This window comes from Phaseolus vulgaris, chromosome 9, assembly GCF_000499845.2.
Source record: "Phaseolus vulgaris cultivar G19833 chromosome 9, P. vulgaris v2.0, whole genome shotgun sequence".
Classification (NCBI taxonomy): domain Eukaryota; kingdom Viridiplantae; phylum Streptophyta; class Magnoliopsida; order Fabales; family Fabaceae; genus Phaseolus; species Phaseolus vulgaris.
Window position 1 is genome coordinate 15,642,028 of NC_023751.2, and position 17,527 is coordinate 15,659,554.

Consider the following 17,527-nt stretch of genomic DNA (forward strand, 5'->3'; position numbering starts at 1 on the left):
ACTTTAACACGTGTTATTTAAAAGTAAAATAAGAGTTAAAATTTGGATGAATTTGTTCGCAAATACTATCAGGAAAATCGAAATGTAGTGTGATGGCATGTTCAGGACCAGTTCAATCTGGAGAGTCTTTTTAGTGTGTAATGATGACCAGCTTTAACGAAAGGTATGTGGTTTCTGCATGTTCCTGTTCCTCAATATGTGCAACAGTATCTTCCTTTTTTAACAAATGATACTAGATGACTATATAGAAGAAAAAAAGATAATAACTCCAATTGGAATCTATTTTTGTTTATTTTTTATTTAACTTCATCTGGATTTTAACACTACATATACAATTAAAATTAATCTCTGGTTTTAGACTAGTAAATTGTAACTAAAATAAAAATAATAATAATTAAACCAAAGATATATTTATTTATTTCAATAAGTTATAGGTAATCCATAAAATTCAGAAAAACTAGTCAAACGTTTTTGCCTACATATAATTTTAAAATTTCAAACGTACCGTATCATTATATTTTAGGGTTTTGTTTTTTTTAAGTTGTTCTTGATTTTCTGGGCGACTTGTGGTGGTGAAGGTAGGTGATGGAGGAGAATTTTCTTTCAGCTTTCATAATTTTTTCGTTTTCAAAATATCTTTCTTTTGAAATGTAAATATCACATTGTACAAACAAAAAAATTAACATTAGATTTAGGATTGTCTACCAATTTGATTTGTGAATGTAATTTATAAATCGAATTATACAATCGGTAGACAAACCCAGATCCAATATCAGCTTCCAATTTATAAAATCTGGTATCTACATTTTAAAAGAAAGGTTTTACAAATTGCTCAATTTGGTAAAACAAACAAAAAAACCCAACTCAATGACAGTCTCAATGGCTACATCAACATCTCTGCTACCAAGTTGATCAACCAAAGGACTAAGAAGTTGCGGAACCTGAGTTTCTGGCCAAGGAACCAATTGCCTTAATGGCAGGAATCACCAATGCTGGATTACTCTCTTCCTGATGAAGCAGTTCGCCTTTGCCGCCAGCGCAGTTCGCTTAAAATCGGCCCTTCTAACATCAGCATTGGACTCTGCCACAGCAGCAATCTCCATCACAGCCATAAGACAATTAAGCTGCAATTGAAGAGTGCAAGTGAAAGTCCAGAGCAATGCAAGGATAGGGTCGTTGCTGGCGATGGCGGGAAAGGAGACATTTCTGCATGACAAAAGTGGCATTCTCTTTTCTTTACCAGGACATAATTAGCTATCAATTCTTTTTCTATAGTCTTAAAAACACTTTTCGACAAATTCAACACCACTAATTTATAAATGATTTATTCAGTGTAAATCCATATTTTTTCTGCAGGTATTCGGGAATATAAGCAATTCTTTTATGGACGCTATGCAGTGCCAATAACTACAACACAAGTACAAATTACCTTAAATTTTCTTAGCCCCAACCGAATTGTACAATGCGACGGTAACCCAGTTTATACAATCCGGTATTTATATTTCAAAGGATACTTTAAATTTAAAATTACATAGAGGTGCAGGAAGAACCTCACCAATGGAGGTGTAGGGAAAATTTGCCCAAAGGTTTTGTGGCTGGATGTGATGCCAACTCTGGTTGAGGGTGCAGTTGTTCTTTTTGGTGGCCTGAAACCCAGTGATCCATGGTAACGGAGAAAAATAAAACACTACTGAGGATGGTTCATAAATACAGTTAAGGAGTAGACTCTTCTTTTTTCCTCTATTAGATCATAGGAGGGAGGACCACAAAGTGGCTCTCCGTAAAACTGCGTTTTTTTAACATTTATTATATACAACTGCACTTCTAAACCTTCTGGCATAATAAATTCGCATGACATAAAGGTGAAAGATAACAGCAAAATTTTGAGCCAAAATAATTGACATTTCGCTCAAAAATGAATATAATGAAGAAAGAAAATAATTACAGCTTATCCTCGATTAAAAATTAATAACCAAAGCCATTGCCCACAAAATCCTCATCATCACTACTTAAGGATTCAAGTACCTGACTATCATCATCATCTTCGTCACCTTCTGTCACAATCTCCAATATGCCAGTTCCACCATCAAAGTCTACATCATCCAAAATAAAGTCTCCATCTTCATCTTCATCAAGATCACTCACACTATCGTCATCCTCATCATCATTGCTCATATCAGCATCACTGCCACTATCCCCACCAAGACCAGGGCCTAAAGTAGGATCAACATCACCATCATCATCATCATCATCATCATCCTCATCTTCCTCCTCACTCTCAGCATCATCAGGATCAGAATCATCATCAGTTGGCCTCCGACGACCAATTTCATAGATTCTGGCAGAAGCATACATCTCCTCCTGATCATCCATAGTAATCAGCCCAACAAATGAATCTGTAGGCTCAGTTGCAAAATCAAGAACACAGCGATCCACAGGGATAGTTGCAATGTCAGAATAATTAACTGCATCCACTGTGCGGAAAGCTGAAAAAAGATGATGCTTGACCCGTCGTGTGTGAACTGCTGACATTACATCCTCAAGATTTCTCCTTAAGATAGCATACATTACATCACCACGCGCATTGAATGTTATTGATGTTTGATCCAATGAAGGCACACTGCGTAGCAATCTGAACTTGCGCAGATCCCAGACTTCAGAGTTTATAATAACCTGGTCCAAAAACATTTATTTACAAACATAAAAGATAAAGGTCATTGCTGCTTCGATGTCAAATTCAATAATCCTATAGTATTAAAAAAAATCACAGCCTTTCTTCACAATTAGGTTGAAAACATTCAAACCTTTACACATCCCTTCATCCACTTCCACACAGACTTATAAGAAAGAAGAATATCCACATTTTGCATATAGATAATTTTCTTCCAAATCTATTATTCCCCATGATTTATAATTGAATAATACGGTGTTCTGTTTGATCCAAGTTCAAAACTATATTGTATAAACGGATGTAAGATTATACATACCTCATTGCCAGCAGGATGAAAGCCTCCACCACCATAATCTGTAAACTGATCAAACCGATGAACAGGCCCAGAGACACGACGATCCCACAAGACACCATTCCAAAGCAGCATTGAGTCAGAAGGGTTAAAATGGATTAAAGAATAAACGTGACCTCGCCCTGTAGAAGTTGCAAATGTATCTGACAACTTTGACTCTAACTGACATGTTTGAATATCATACAAGAGGATCTCTCGCCTTGAAGATTCTGATGACAGGGCTGCAAAAACATTCCCAGAATTGCTAAACCTGGCTGCCCTGCATCCTTCAAATGAATGGCTAGGACCACCTAAAATCGAAGTTGCATCCCACAACCTAACATCTTGGGAGCTTGAAGAAAGTAATAGCTGGGTCTCACCAGAAACAAAAGACTGAACAAGAGTCAAAGGAGCCTGATGACCTGTGTAGCTCTCAACTACATTGCTGTTGTTGGATTCAAAAAATTTGAGCTCCCCATTATGGCTTCCAACTGCAATATGTGAGGAGTCCCCAACAAATGTAATGCATGTTAACAATGCACCAGCATCATCCCGACAAGTGCGCCAAGGCCTAAACCGGCTGTAAACAAGTTGACGATCCCTGCGATTCCCATGTACTCCCCCATACATATATTTAAACTCGCGAGTACCAAGCCTGGCTGTCACATTAGAAGGGGCATCAAGGCTATGCTTTGGTTCAGGACAGACATGCGGGTGCAGAAGTGACAGCGGAGGAAGTGTTGTAATAGGAGCTGGACATTGGCGATGTTGATGCTTCAAATACTGAATCACTAAAGAATCTAATGTTACACACTCAGGGTTGCTGGGCTGAAGGTCGTTTAATACTTGGGAAGATGGTGTCATATGACCTAGATGTGAAGTACTGCACTGATTCTCATCCACCAAGTCACCCATACAACGGGTGTGTTGATTTTTCAGGTTACAAGTTGGAGTGAAAAATCCAACTGCATCAGGCTGCAGGCTGCTTTTACGAATTGCACTCGAACAAATAGGAGAGCGGAGTCCTTGATCCCCAACATTTAACCGTTTTCCAGATGAAGAAAACGTTGGTATGTCCTTCAAATCAGATAACTTCCGTTTTGCTGGCAAAGTTATTGGAGTCTTAAACTGAGATCCAATATCAATGTTATGTTTCATTGAATATTCAGATCCAGTCTCTACTACACTAATTTCTGAAGATTCTTTAGCAGTATTTGAAAATTTCTTTACAGATGATTGCTGAGAGTCAAAAAGTTGGAGTCTTGAATGAAAAGATGATGAGAAAGTTAGTGATTTTTTCTTTGCAGAGACAGAATCACTTTTCAAGACAGCATCCTCATCCTTTGAATTAAACTTTAATTTGTTAGAGAGAAATCCAGAAGGAGTACGACCAGAGGGCCACTGAATTTGTGTTGAAGAAGCTTCCTGTGTTGTGGGCTGTTGGGCAAGAGAAGACGGAGGAATCACTGATGGCAAAGGAGTAAATTGCGCCTCTTTAAGCAACATAGAAGCAGTTTGTGCTAACCCAGATGCCTGTAGGTGTTCATGAATTAGAAGCAAAAGTTCCCTGAACAAGAAAACATAACACAAAGAAGCCATTTGCAATCAGAAGGGTTGTCACCAAAAGAGAGAGGAGATAGCACACGTATTTGAAAATCCAGAATGATAAAATTTGAGAGAGGACAAAAACCTTGAATGGTAAGTAATAGGAGTAGCAGCAGCAATAGCTGCTCTTTCTATGCGCCTTAAAGTAGGAGTAGCAGCATCAGTAGCAGCTAATGTACTTGCACGGCCTGAATTAGTCACAATCTACAAATACAATTTGAACAAAAGTATCAAAAGCAGCCCTTCATACAGCTCATATTTTACATATTTATCTTTTAGTAAGATCATTGCAAAAGGGCATATTGAACAGCAAAGTTGATCTAATTCACTTTGTTATCAGAAATCAACTATTATATAATAAACCATCCTTCAAATAGAGTAAAGGTGTGACAAAATCAGCTAATAGTTAAAGTCCTAATGTAAATATGCTCAATACTTTTCACTACTTAATGAGTAAATGACCTCTGCAATTGATATGCATGAAATAGAATCAGCTCCCATTAGAAATATTAAAGTAGTCTTGAATCACAGGCACATTACCAAGCTTGTAGCTAAAAGAATTTATAATATGAATCAAAAAGTGGGAAAAAAATTAATGATTTGATTTTTCTTTTAAATAGCTAAAACCAATGGCAAACAAAAACATAAATCTTGTTTAAATCATCACAAGGGCTTCATACATTAATACAGTAATACTCTAGCAAATACCCAAAAGCCTAACTTTTATTGCACCAAACAATTTAGTCTAGAGCAGATTTGTGGCTTAAGTTTTAAATTTTCAAAACTGAAATCCCAGAATTAAAAAACACAAACAAGTCAAAACCCAAAATTAAAAACTACAAACACCACCCAAAAGTCAAACACTTAAAACTTAGGTCCATTACAATGAAACGATATTTGCTATCCCGTGATTTCATGACAAGCACTCAACCAAATAAAGAAAACACCCGCACTCGTGCATCAAATCACACACTCACAGAATATTGGTCACATACACGCAAGCAGATGCACAATTTTGTATCTAAATCCTATATATATGGCCAAGATTCCTTGAATTAATTCTAATACACAAATTTTGCCAAAGAAGCACACATGGATGACTTTGATTTTATAAATTCAGATCATAAACATCTGAAAATTTCTAATCTCATATTCTCTTCAGATACTTTTGTCAGGACAATCTTAAGGCAACAATTACTTCTTTAGATAGATGTATAAAAAAATCAAGTAAATTGAAGAGATGCTGATAAAAAACAACACACTTCTGCATCAGCAAAGAGTGGAAATGCTGCTCACCCCAATAAGTTCAATGGCAGCCTGGGAAAGTTCAGCTTGCCACCTACCCTGCTCCGTTCCAAGTGTTTGGCTACCAGAATCCCGAATCAGTTCTGACAGCTTTTTCCCAACCTAGAACACCCAAACAAATAAAACATGATATTTGATTAATACAATATGTATTTTTTTTCTCAAGCCATCAGAAGACAATTTAAACTGGTACAAAAGAAAAAAAGTTGCAGCAGTTTTATCTCAACTTCCACACTTGATACTGACTAGTACAGTTTGTGAAGACTGAGTTTAATAAAAATCAGTTATAGGTGTTCACCTGTAGCTTTGTCAATATGTGTGCAATTGTATCATCTCTGGCTAATCCAAGCAGGACTCGACATGCTAGAGCTCGAAGACAGTCCAGCGCAGCAGGAGGTGAATATATGCGCGGTTGGAGGAGATGCAGAAGAACCTTTATACCATTATTAGATCGGACAGTCTCTCTTGCCTGACGATATCCTTGTTCCAATTGTGCAGCAAGGCCAGCACAACCTGCTCCAACACCCAAAGATATTCTTCGATCGCCAACCAATCCAGATGTGGCAGAAGCAACAGGAGTTTGTGGTGTACTACTAACAGGCTGTGCACTTAAGCTGGCAGCACTGCCTCGATCTATAGCATTGGAGTCCCCATTCCTTTCCCTAGGATCAATCTGGCTAGTAGAGTGAACAGCTCGATCTGAAACATTTCGTTCAACATTTCTATCTCTAGCCTCTGAGGGAGGACCATTGGATGTCTGGGAGGATGCCAACTGCTGCCCTTGTGCAACCATTGCCGGTTTATTGCTTATTGAAGGTGGAGGGCAAACAAGATTGACTAAAACATTTAATGCTGGTTGAATTATCTGAAATGGAGAAGTGTTTACAGACAAAAGTTAAGATACAATATATTGGGATACTCAGTATGTCAATCAAAATCCTAAAACAAATTCTTTTACTTTTACGACCTGCAGAAATTTGGAGAATTGCAACTAGAAAACACTTACCTCGGGGTCCACATGATTACTAGCTATATTTGCAGCATCCAAAATTACCGCAATACCAACACGATTGTTGCTTAAAGTTACATTTACGATCATCTTACGACTGCTAGGTACCAATGTAACAATGTGCAGAACACCCAAAGCATACTGAAGCAAATCATGCAGATATCGCTCCACAGGTGGGGCCTATAAAATACCAAGAAAATAATAAATAAATAAAGTTCAAGATACAGGAAAAGAGTACAATAACCATATCGTACCTGACACAATTCCAGCATGGTAACATGTCCATTATATGCCAAGAACTTCTCAACTGCTAGCCAACGTGTTCTAACAAATGCAGGACCTAGCTTCCGATCTTTTTGTAATTGTAGGAATACTCCATCCATTGCCTCATTACTAATATCAAGGGGCTTGTACACTGCTCTTACACTTGGAATATTTCTAGCAGCACTACGATTGCTCTTGTTAGGACGAATGGAATCCACTAACACAAGGAGATGGGCCCTGAAATATTGCCTCAAAGCAACAGAAGTGTGATAGGCTATCTGCTTCTCTGATGATGTCAGCACTTCTGCAGACGATCGATCGTTTCGAAGTGATCCTGAGTTAGATAAACTCAAGGCTCCAGAATTTATTCCTGATCTTACAGAAGCAGCATCATTTAGAAGGCCCAGTAATTTTTGTAATCCATCTAGGGAATCAAAGGCATCAAGAACAGCTCTGAAGACAAACGAAGCAGCAAAAAATAATGCTGCATTCTTCCGGGCTTGGTCTTGATTGGAGTCAAGAAGTTGGAGAGCTAATTCAACAACGTGATAAACAACTTGCGATGGAAGAGCACAAACCCTTTCCATTATACCCTGAAATAACCATCTAGGGTCAGAAAATGAGGCAGTGTTGTGTGTGTGTGTGTGTGAGAGAGAGAGAGAGAGACAACATAAAAACATTACTGGGCGTCTCAATTCACAATTATCACTACAAATACAACATGAATACCTGAAGAGAACCAATAGTGAATAGACAAGAAGAAAGACCAAAGAAAGTTTGTGCCATTCTAGGGACAGCAAGAAGCTTTTGCATTCCCCCTCGGTCCACAAACAGTGCAGCAAATTTTCTATGTGCGGCCAAAGCACAGATTAGCTTCATGACATCAGGCAACAGCAAAGCAACCTTGGATGGCTCCCGATGTTTAGAATTCTGCTGCAGAAGTGCCAGACACACGTCAACCCCCTTCTCATGCAACACAGGGCCAAGCACTTCCACATATTCTCCAAGTAACTCAAGACACTGAATGCAATATTTTTCCCTCAACTGTGAAAGTGATTGAGTATCTGGGATGAAGTGCTCCTCCACATCCTCATTAGTTTCTGTTTCTTTACCACTCTCATTCTCTGTTACAGTATTGTTGCCAATGGAACTCCTGCCACCAAACAAAGATGATTATTAAAAAACCCTACTCTTGGTATGTGTTCATCTATGTAATCAGATCTTAAAAGGTACTCCTAAAATATATTGACATACCTTGAAATTTCAACTGCAGTTGCAGCATCAATAACAGTTGATGCAGCTTTAGAAGCAGCCAAAATAGCTGCTTCTTCATCGTTAGAGGACTTATATTCCTGAATATAAATGCAGGATAAACTATTTTAGCATTGAGATTAAACTATAAAGTATTGATGCACAATCACATACACAGACATATAAAAAAGCACAAAGTACAACTTATGGTTTTGGGAAGAAAAAATTGATGAGCCAGAGCATACCTCTGAAGCGACAGTTTTAACCAGGTCAGCAGCAGCATCACCAGCTGCTTTGACAGCTTCTTCAGGTGCATTGGCTGATCTAGCTTCGGCTTCAGCAGCTTGAACTGCTTTCCGGACAAGATCGGTTATATCTTTATTTCCAATTCGGCATTCATGGAAACAGTCATCATGATCCTCTCTTTCAAAACCAGAAGCCTCCAAAGAGGTCCTGCCAGGGGTCTTCTTAGAATCAGACACCCTCCTAACATCAGCATTCCTCAGTACACTTCTATCTCTCCGACCATGTACCAACCGACTACCAGAACCAGGAGATGATAAAATGGAATCACTTTCTACAGTCCCTTCATTAACCCTTCCTTTCCCTTTAGATCTTCCCCATCCACGGTTTGATCGTCGCCTTGAAGAGTCATCTCTAACATTGTCATCATGTTCACTGTATTTTGTCCTTCCATCACGTGTATCTCTATAGCGCCATCTATCCTCCCCATCAGAATCTACCTCCTGGACATCAACACCTTCACCAAGCCCATCAGGTGGTTTACCTTCCATCCAAGATCCTTCTTGAAGTGTTTGTCCACTAATGCTTCTATCTGGACCCCTTTCAAGAATTACATCATCTAAAGATCTCTCATCAATAATCCTAGTATCATCCAAATGATTTGGTTCAAGGATCTGGCGAAATCTACCACGACCATCATCTCTACCTCTCCCTGAAGTATTCGCAGATGCATGCCTACTCTCTGTTATATGAGTAACATCTTTCTGGTTGCTACTTGTCTCTCCCAGAACACGTAAACGAAGGTATCGCATAAGTTTAGCTGACAAGCCTGATGTCAAGACATCTTCCACAATTTGACCTCCACTGATATCAATCCAGCGCCAATTACAATATTAGAAAAATGACAATTAAACTAGAGACAAGCAAGATTGAACAATTAAGGCATCAACTGGAAGCAGAAGTCCAAAATTAAGCCAAACATCAAAGCAATAAAACTTTAAAAAAACCTATAGAATGAGCAGAGCATAGCAGCATACCCAACCAAACAAACAGCAAGGAGTCCGGTAGAATAGGTTTTCAACATTTCAGAATCCGATGCCTCCCTTTTCCCTGAACTTTGCTTCAGATTCTGCTCTTCAGAAGACATCCCAGTGTTATCATCCATCACCCAATTTTTTATGTTTTCCATGACCGGTTCTTCAAAAACATGAGGATACTGTTCATTTACAATCCATCAGATCAATTCAGCAACACATGGGCATCGTTAATAGAATTAACAATGACAAACCTAAATAAATGAAAAGACAATCTTACAATCCATGTTAGGGAACAGCACAGGAGAAGTCTTCCAGCAGCAGCTCGAATAGAAGTTGAGTATCTTGTTTCTGACAGAAACTTTGAAGATATCAACTCAAAAAACTCATCATTTTCCTGGAAGGACAGAAGAGCAAAAATACATTCACAGAAATTTAACACAATACATCAACTTAAGAAAAGCTATACACCCAAATTAACAGCAATAGTCACGACTGAATGAGAATTTACCCGAATTAAACCGCCAAGACGACCAATGACATGCGCAGCACGGGCAGTACTAGAGGAAGAATGACCATTCTCGTCCATGTATCTACATTGTAAAAAGAAAAAATTACCCATACAAACTAGAAGGAAATAGAAAGATAGAAAAATAACAAAGATGTGATAGTTACATAATTAGGAATCTAAACCAGCACTGAGAATGTAAATGATACAAAATTGAAAATCATACAAACACATATCAACACCTGAGAAATGATTCCAGAAGGAATCAAATAAGGGAGAGTTCGCGTGTGCGCTTGTACATGTGAAGAAAAAAAAAGCATTGAATAAAAAAATAACAAACATACCGTGACTCTTGTGTTTCGAGAATAGAGGCAAGGGCGTGGAGAACGGTGGCCTTAGGGTTATCAGGTGCAGAAGTGATCTTCTCCATGAGTTTGTTAACCTTCGTAATCAATTCGTCTTCTTCCTTCTTAGAATCGTCGTCTTCATCGTGCGGCGGTGGCGCTTGATTCGCTTGATCCTCCATCAGCTGACACTGAGAGAATATGATATTATTATGTATGATGATGATGATATATGTGATTTGATTCGTCTTCTTTTTGTATTATGTGTTTAATTTGAATAGTGTGTATATTACAGGGTAGGGTTATGAGCGTATCCGGTTTGTTACAGTTGCAGAGGTGAGAGCGAGAGAGAAGAATAAATGAAGAAGAAAGAAAAAAAGAGAAGACAAATGAATGAAAGAAAGAAAGAAAGACAGTGGGAGAGGGCACCGCACAAACCAACACCAACACCTACGCGATGATGGATCAGAAGCTTCCGGAGATATCCGACCCGCTTCTATAAAACCTACCCACACTACTAAGCCCATTTCCTTCATGGCCCAGATCCAACAAGAAAACCATTCATGGGCTGCTTCTTCCTGCCCCTCCATATGTTCTTGCAGCACCCCTATAACTTTTATAATTCCATAAATACCTCTGTGAATAATAAGTTAAATACTTGAAGGAGTTTGTGGATTGTGTAATCAATCTCCAAAGATAAAGGTATATTTTAGATTACATGAAAATATATTTTGAATTACATAAATCATAATATTAAATCTAAAAGTAATTTTTTAACAAAATATATTTTATATTACATAAATCGAAAGTTTTATGCAGGTTTAGAGGAAAACAACCTCCCAAATTATATATCATTTTTTTATTATAAATAAATTTAAATTTATAATTTAGACTTGATTAAAGAGAGTTTATTTCTACATTTTGAATTAATCAACTATTGAAATTTAAAAATTATTTTTTATTCTGAATTTGAAAATTAAAAATTAAAAAATATATTCTAAAAAGAAAAATTTAGAATAGATTTTGTGTTTTGAAAAGAAAATTTTGAAATAGAATTTGGAAAACCAAATTCTCATATTTCTGGAATAAAATAAAATAACATTTTAGAAAAACATATTCTAGAAATCCAAATTCAAAATTTCTGAAATACTAAATCAAATCATTTCAGGTGTAAAAAACAATTGCCTTTTTTTAGCTACATTATTCTTTGAGTCAAAAATATTTGTGTTGTGTTTTTACACAACTTCGGTGTAGTTTATTTATTTAAGATCCTTTTTTTCGGCCATCTATTTTTACGCCCACTAAAAATATATTTACAAAAAAAATATTGAAAAGGTAATATCTAATAAGAAATTAGATTTTGTTTTCAAATGATAGAAATTAGAAAAGAAAAGTAGGCAAGATTCATGCAGAAATATTTGGTACTTTGAAAGTATCACAATAAGAATAATTTTTTAGGGAAAAAAATGTTAATAGACTGGGTCAAACACACATATTAAATATTTGTCAAGTGAATACTTTCGTAAAAATAAGAAGAAAAATAGTTTACTCATTAAAAAACCCCTATTTTAAAATAAGTACTTCTTTTATGAAAAATAAATATTTTAATTAAAACAACTAAACTCACTAGTGAGACAGCTATAATTATTATTAGAGAAAAGACGCACATATCCATTCTTCTTTTTATGATAATGAAAAAAATATATAATTAAAAAATTAAGTATGGTAATAATTATTAAAATTTATATTGAAGCTATAAAAAGTTGTGTATATAAAAAAAATATAAAAAAATTATTAAGTTTTTAAAATATTATAATTATATAATAAAAACACTTGAAATTTTTCATTATTAAGATAATTACAATTCCTTGTGAGTAAATTTTTGCAAAGATTGATTGTCTGTAAAAGTAAAAAGAATAAAATAAAAAATATATACACACACAAAAAGTTACAGACTTTTTTTATTATAATAAAAAACAGTGGAATACATATATGTGTCAATCTTCACTTCCATAAATTTTTCAATTCCAAAATTATCTTTAAACATAAGAAGAGATAAGATTTGTTTTTTTTTTATATTTATTTTCAAATTATATAATTCATAAATATTTTGAATTCTAAAATTTAAAATACAGAATTATATTCCAAATTTTAAAATTTAAAATATAGAAAATACATTCCAAACTTTAAAATTAAAAATGTATGAATAAAAGAATGAAAAGAATAATGTCAAGAAAAGAAGGATAAAATTGTCATTTCACATATTTTTATATTTTTATGTACATGAATTATACTACATTCAAGACTCGACTGAATAAAAAAAAATACACAAAATTGAGAATTATATTAAAATTACAGTTTTTTTTAAATATATGCATTTTTTTTTAAATGACAAGACCTATATTAAAATTAAAAGAAGACCCAAATTGTAAGTTTTCCTTTTCACCACTTTGTAATAAATTTTGACTGAGGATTGTCTAATTTTTTTTCAGAACCCGTGACGGAAAATAATTGAAGTGGTTAAATTAAAACTAAATTATTATTCTTACATGAGAAATAAACAATTATGCAAAAGTGATGTAATATACCAATAAAAAAAATCATGGTCAACTAATTAACCAACATTCCTTATTTAAAAGAAAAAGATAACAAGTTTATTATACACAACAATTTAAATTAAAAAGAATACAAAACTTTTTAATTATATTATCATTTCATTGTAATTAAATTCACAATAGAAACAAGGCTTCTTATCCCATTTTTCATTTCAAGAGTGAAGAATTCCACTGTTCATCAAGTTTAAAAAAGGGAAGGGATGACTAAGTCAGACAGCATCAGTGCACTAAAAAATAATCTAAGTCATTTTTTTTCTTACACTTGCTACACAGTTACCTCCATCCATTCAAATACAAGTCATAAGACAAGCAAATCAAAACAAAAGATTACAGCACAGCAAAAGAAGAAAAGAGCACAACACTGTTGTTAGAGATCCAACTTTTCCATGTAGCCCTGCAGAATCTGTCTGAATCATGATTCTGAACTTGCAATCTCCCACAGAAGGATCCTTGTCAGTGATCATAGAAAGGCCAGGGAATTTGCAGGCACTGTCCATCTGGTCATTTACCTGATAGTAACTATTAAAAGCATAAGAGATGTTACCATGCACATCTAAATTCCCACATGAAGTTCCAAACCCAAGACTAGTGCAATCAGCATTTTGACAAGCATAGGCCACACTAGGTGCCACTTGGTCATCATTAAGATTTGCTGAGGGTTTCAAAACACACCATTTTTTAGCCAATTGATCAACCCCATCAGCACCTACTAACCCATTACCTCGTGCTGACCCAAGATTAAGTTGGTATTTTGGTTTTCCATCCAAGTAAAACATCCCCCAATGACGCTCAAAGTTCCCTGGCTGAATGCTTTTGGCATCTTCATCTATGAGACTAAACAAATAAGCATCTATAGGACTAGGCCTCATCGGGGTCCCTTTTCCAGACATGTAACGTGACATGAAACCTTGGTTGAAATGTTGTGCATACTGAAGGTTTGCATTTCTGTCTCCATCTGTAGGCCATCCAATTTCCCCCACAATTATAGGCAAGTTTCCAAAGCCATTCTTTTGCAGTGCCCACACTAAGGTATCATGGTTAGCATCAAACACATTGTCATAGGTTCTTCCATTGTCATTTATAGCAGGCTGGTAGCCGTTAAAGAAGGCATAGTCAACAGGGAAATTGGGGTCAGCGTAGAGGCTGATGAAAGGGTAGATGTTCACTGTGAAGGGTGCGCCATTATCATTCAAGAACTTCACAATCTGTAGCATCACACTGTTGATGTCTGGTCTGAATATGCCGTCTGATGGCTTTTCTGAGGAGCTTTGGTATACATCAGCATTTAAGGGGACTGTGACCTTCACACGGTTGCTCAAACCGGACTTTGTGAGAGCTGCCTGAATGTTTTGAAGTGCTGGAAGAGTTGTGGTTTCGTAGGTGCCATTGTATGTTGACAAGAATGGTTCATTCCCCACTGCAACATACCTAGCAAAAGCCACAAGATATGATGTGTAAGGAAAAGTATACACAGATAATCGCAACATATGGTAGTTTGGTTTTTGCAATCAGTGGAATGAAAGAACACATAATGATAAGCTTAATCTTTAGAAGAATGAAAAGCTTTTTTTCCCTAATTGGGAAATCTTGTTTATTCGCCTATTTGGAAAAGGGTCATGAATGAATAGAAAGAAATAGAAATCATGAGTATATCCACTCACAAATTCCAATACAAAGGAATATTACTGCAACAGAGATCACATGTTACCATGATAACCTTGATAGATGTAGCTAAGCATAACCTTCCAAATCTAAAGCATAGCATGAAAGAAAAGCATTACTTTTGATGTTGGGCAACATTAATTTCATAGAAGAACAACAAGGATATGATTATTAATTGGCATTTCAACTTATGGTAGGAATATAGACCACTTGGCCAGCTGAGGGTGCACATTGTTTTCTGGGATAAAAATCTAGAATCATTTTCATACATACATGAATATAAAATTAAGGAGATTGGGCTAGTAAAAAATTCTCAAACAAGGGGCATATTTTCATTCCAAGTACATTAACAACGAGTGGAGCTTTCCCAAATCTGCATATATGAGAACTAAGATGAATATATTAGGCAGTAAAACATGTGGAAGATTAAACATTGAAAAATTTTCCAAACAAAATAAGTACAAGGAAGGCAAGTTCAATAGACCATGAAAAAGCACAAGCTGAGCCCCTGAAACAAATGCATTACATATTCCACAACAAAGTCATATAAGAAAGATACTTATTTCTCATTCACTAGAACTCTCTTCGGTCTGGTTGCAATGTTTTACACACCACCATTCTCAAAAGCATTGTAACAGATATGAGATACCACAGTCCTTTAATGTACAAGAGAAATATCAATGTTGCAACATATAATTAAAATCTGTCAAACACAAGAAAAACATGGATTTTCACAGCATCTGAGACATGGTAGTGCTAAGTATTATAACCAGAGGTGGAGTATACAATATGCTGCATTTTACATTTTATATCTCTATATATTTTTTTTCTATTTCTATTCCAGGATGATAGATGAACATTGCACTTTTTTTAGTGCAAAAACGTAACCAAGAACACTACAAAGAAGAGATGAACTAATGTTTACATCAGTGTATCATGCAACATCAGAAGCACCAGAACAACAAGCAGAAGTGCCAAGAGAATACAAGCAAAGTTAGAAGTCGCAGGATTGTCCTTGTAAAATATTGTAGAAATAACAAACTGTAACCAGTGCATTTGTTCAGACTTCAACAACCAAAGTCGTCTAGAGTTCCCTTACCTACTTTGCCCCTCTTACGTACAAAATCAAAAAGACAGTCAGAAATTAGAAATTCTCATTGCTTGCATTCTCAATTGCGCCTTAATTCCAAGTTGTTACACTACAATAATGTTTTCCACTCGTACTTCTACATAAACTCCTTGTTTATGCATAACCATTTTCATCACCAAAAAATCAAGCCAAGCAACAAGAACAGTGACAACAACAGATTGGAATGATTGGCAACAACAGATTCTCCCAACACATAAAAAAAAGGGGGTTTGCAATGTACCTGATGTCAACTCCTCCAGAAGAGACATGTTTTGAAACATTCTTGGAAACCCATTTTTCAGCTGCTTCGACACTGTTAGCAAGCGTATAAAGCATGTCATTGGGAATCCCCACCATGACCTGTATCCCAGACTTCTTGAGAGCATCCAAGATACCAGGGTCAGCATCAAAAAGCTTCACCTTCTGAATGCCATTGTCCTTCAGCATCTTCACCACCTTCGAAGGAGACAAAGGGTGTGTCGACTGTGTCCCCCAGTTCACACCAATCCCACTCACTGACCCCACTAACACCACCAACCCAACAACAACAAAAAAATCACACCTTCCAAACATTCCACCCCCCATCAATCCAAAATCACCAACAAACGAAAAAATGAAGCAGCAAAAGTTTACAGTGAAGAATGAGTCAAGGTCTGGAGTTAGTTTGAAAGCAATAAAACATACAGTGAGACAATAATTACAGTGAGCACAGAAGGTATCCTAGGGACACCTGTTGCGTATGCTTGTGAGTTAAGCTGATTTGTGCATTAAGTACATAGAAACGGAGTGAATGAGGAACAAGTTATATGGTGGAGAATCTTTTTCTTTTGTTTTGTTTTTTCTTTTTAAATTTGAACTCAAATAAACAGACAAAGCAAAGCAAAGCAACATTGCAGAGTGGTGTCTGTGTCTGACTTTTTTCAAAAAATCTCGAAAACCACATGCTTCATTTCCAATTATTACCAAAATGTTTTCTGAGTCATTTACACATATTCAACTTTCAAACATCTACTGTATAATCATCCAAAAAAACTATAAAAAAAAACAGTTTTTGACGGTTGAAACGTGCATATTCTAATATATATATATATGTAAAAGAGATAATTAATATTATGGTCCATGAAACTTTTTTCTTTTTTGTAAAAAAATGTAATTTTTTTAATAGTGAATTTATTATTTTAGGATGTTGCAAAAGAAACTAACTATATAAAGTCTTTATCAACAGTTACATTAAAAAGATAAAGTAAAATATGGTTATATTAATGATGTTTTCGATAACATTTATATATGTTGTGATATCAATTGTCATTGGTATGGTATCTGAAAATATTCAAATTCAATTTAATCTCTGAAAAAGTCATTAACTGATCCTTTAAAATCATAAATATAAATTGTGGTCCTTTCGTTGTTTTTTTTCTGGCGTTGGTACATTTTTTTGTTGGAATCTCAACTTGTTTTGTTTATACAACGGATTGAAACAAGTTCCTTTGTGTTTATAGTTAGTTATAAATGAATATTATAAATTCAATTTTCAGTTTTGTATTTAAAATATTTTG

The 17,527-nt window shown here is 35.6% G+C and overlaps 2 protein-coding genes across 2 annotated transcripts; both read right to left on the minus strand.

The window, feature by feature from the left end:
* Positions 1 to 1,870: 1,870 nt before the first annotated feature.
* Positions 1,871 to 11,017, minus strand: LOC137823010 (DDB1- and CUL4-associated factor homolog 1). Its single transcript, XM_068628079.1, has 14 exons — positions 10,566 to 11,017; positions 10,225 to 10,306; positions 9,994 to 10,110; positions 9,717 to 9,895; positions 8,682 to 9,543; positions 8,440 to 8,537; positions 7,915 to 8,338; positions 7,176 to 7,778; positions 6,919 to 7,101; positions 6,211 to 6,777; positions 5,904 to 6,014; positions 4,693 to 4,811; positions 2,988 to 4,569; positions 1,871 to 2,673 (listed from the first exon to the last, which is right to left on the minus strand). The coding sequence occupies exons 1-14, from the start codon at positions 10,745 to 10,747 to the stop codon at positions 1,966 to 1,968; spliced, it is 5,817 nt and encodes a 1,938-aa protein (XP_068484180.1). The 5' UTR covers positions 10,748 to 11,017; the 3' UTR covers positions 1,871 to 1,965.
* Positions 11,018 to 13,302: 2,285 nt separating this feature from the next.
* LOC137823011 (glucan endo-1,3-beta-glucosidase 5-like) lies at positions 13,303 to 16,896 on the minus strand. The gene is made up of 2 exons (XM_068628080.1): positions 16,213 to 16,896; positions 13,303 to 14,608 (listed from the first exon to the last, which is right to left on the minus strand). Exons 1-2 carry the CDS (start codon positions 16,554 to 16,556, stop codon positions 13,495 to 13,497), a joined length of 1,458 nt encoding a protein of 485 aa, XP_068484181.1. The 5' UTR covers positions 16,557 to 16,896; the 3' UTR covers positions 13,303 to 13,494.
* Positions 16,897 to 17,527: the final 631 nt, after the last annotated feature.

Bases quoted from the DNA above. Each gene is read 5' to 3' on its own strand.
- LOC137823010 (XM_068628079.1), bottom strand. From the start codon at position 10,747: ATGGAGGATCAAGCGAATCAAGCGCCACCGCCGCACGATGAAGACGAC. The intron at 10,111-10,224 runs GTAAATTCTCAT...CTGTCCTTCCAG, and splicing joins GTCTTGGCGGTTTAATTCGG to GAAAATGATGAGTTTTTTGA. The intron at 4,812-5,903 runs GTGAGCAGCATT...TTGTATTTGTAG, and splicing joins CTGCCATTGAACTTATTGGG to ATTGTGACTAATTCAGGCCG.
- LOC137823011 (XM_068628080.1), bottom strand. From the start codon at position 16,556: ATGGGGGGTGGAATGTTTGGAAGGTGTGATTTTTTTGTTGTTGTTGGG. The intron at 14,609-16,212 runs GTACATTGCAAA...GGCTTTTGCTAG, and splicing joins TCTGGAGGAGTTGACATCAG to GTATGTTGCAGTGGGGAATG.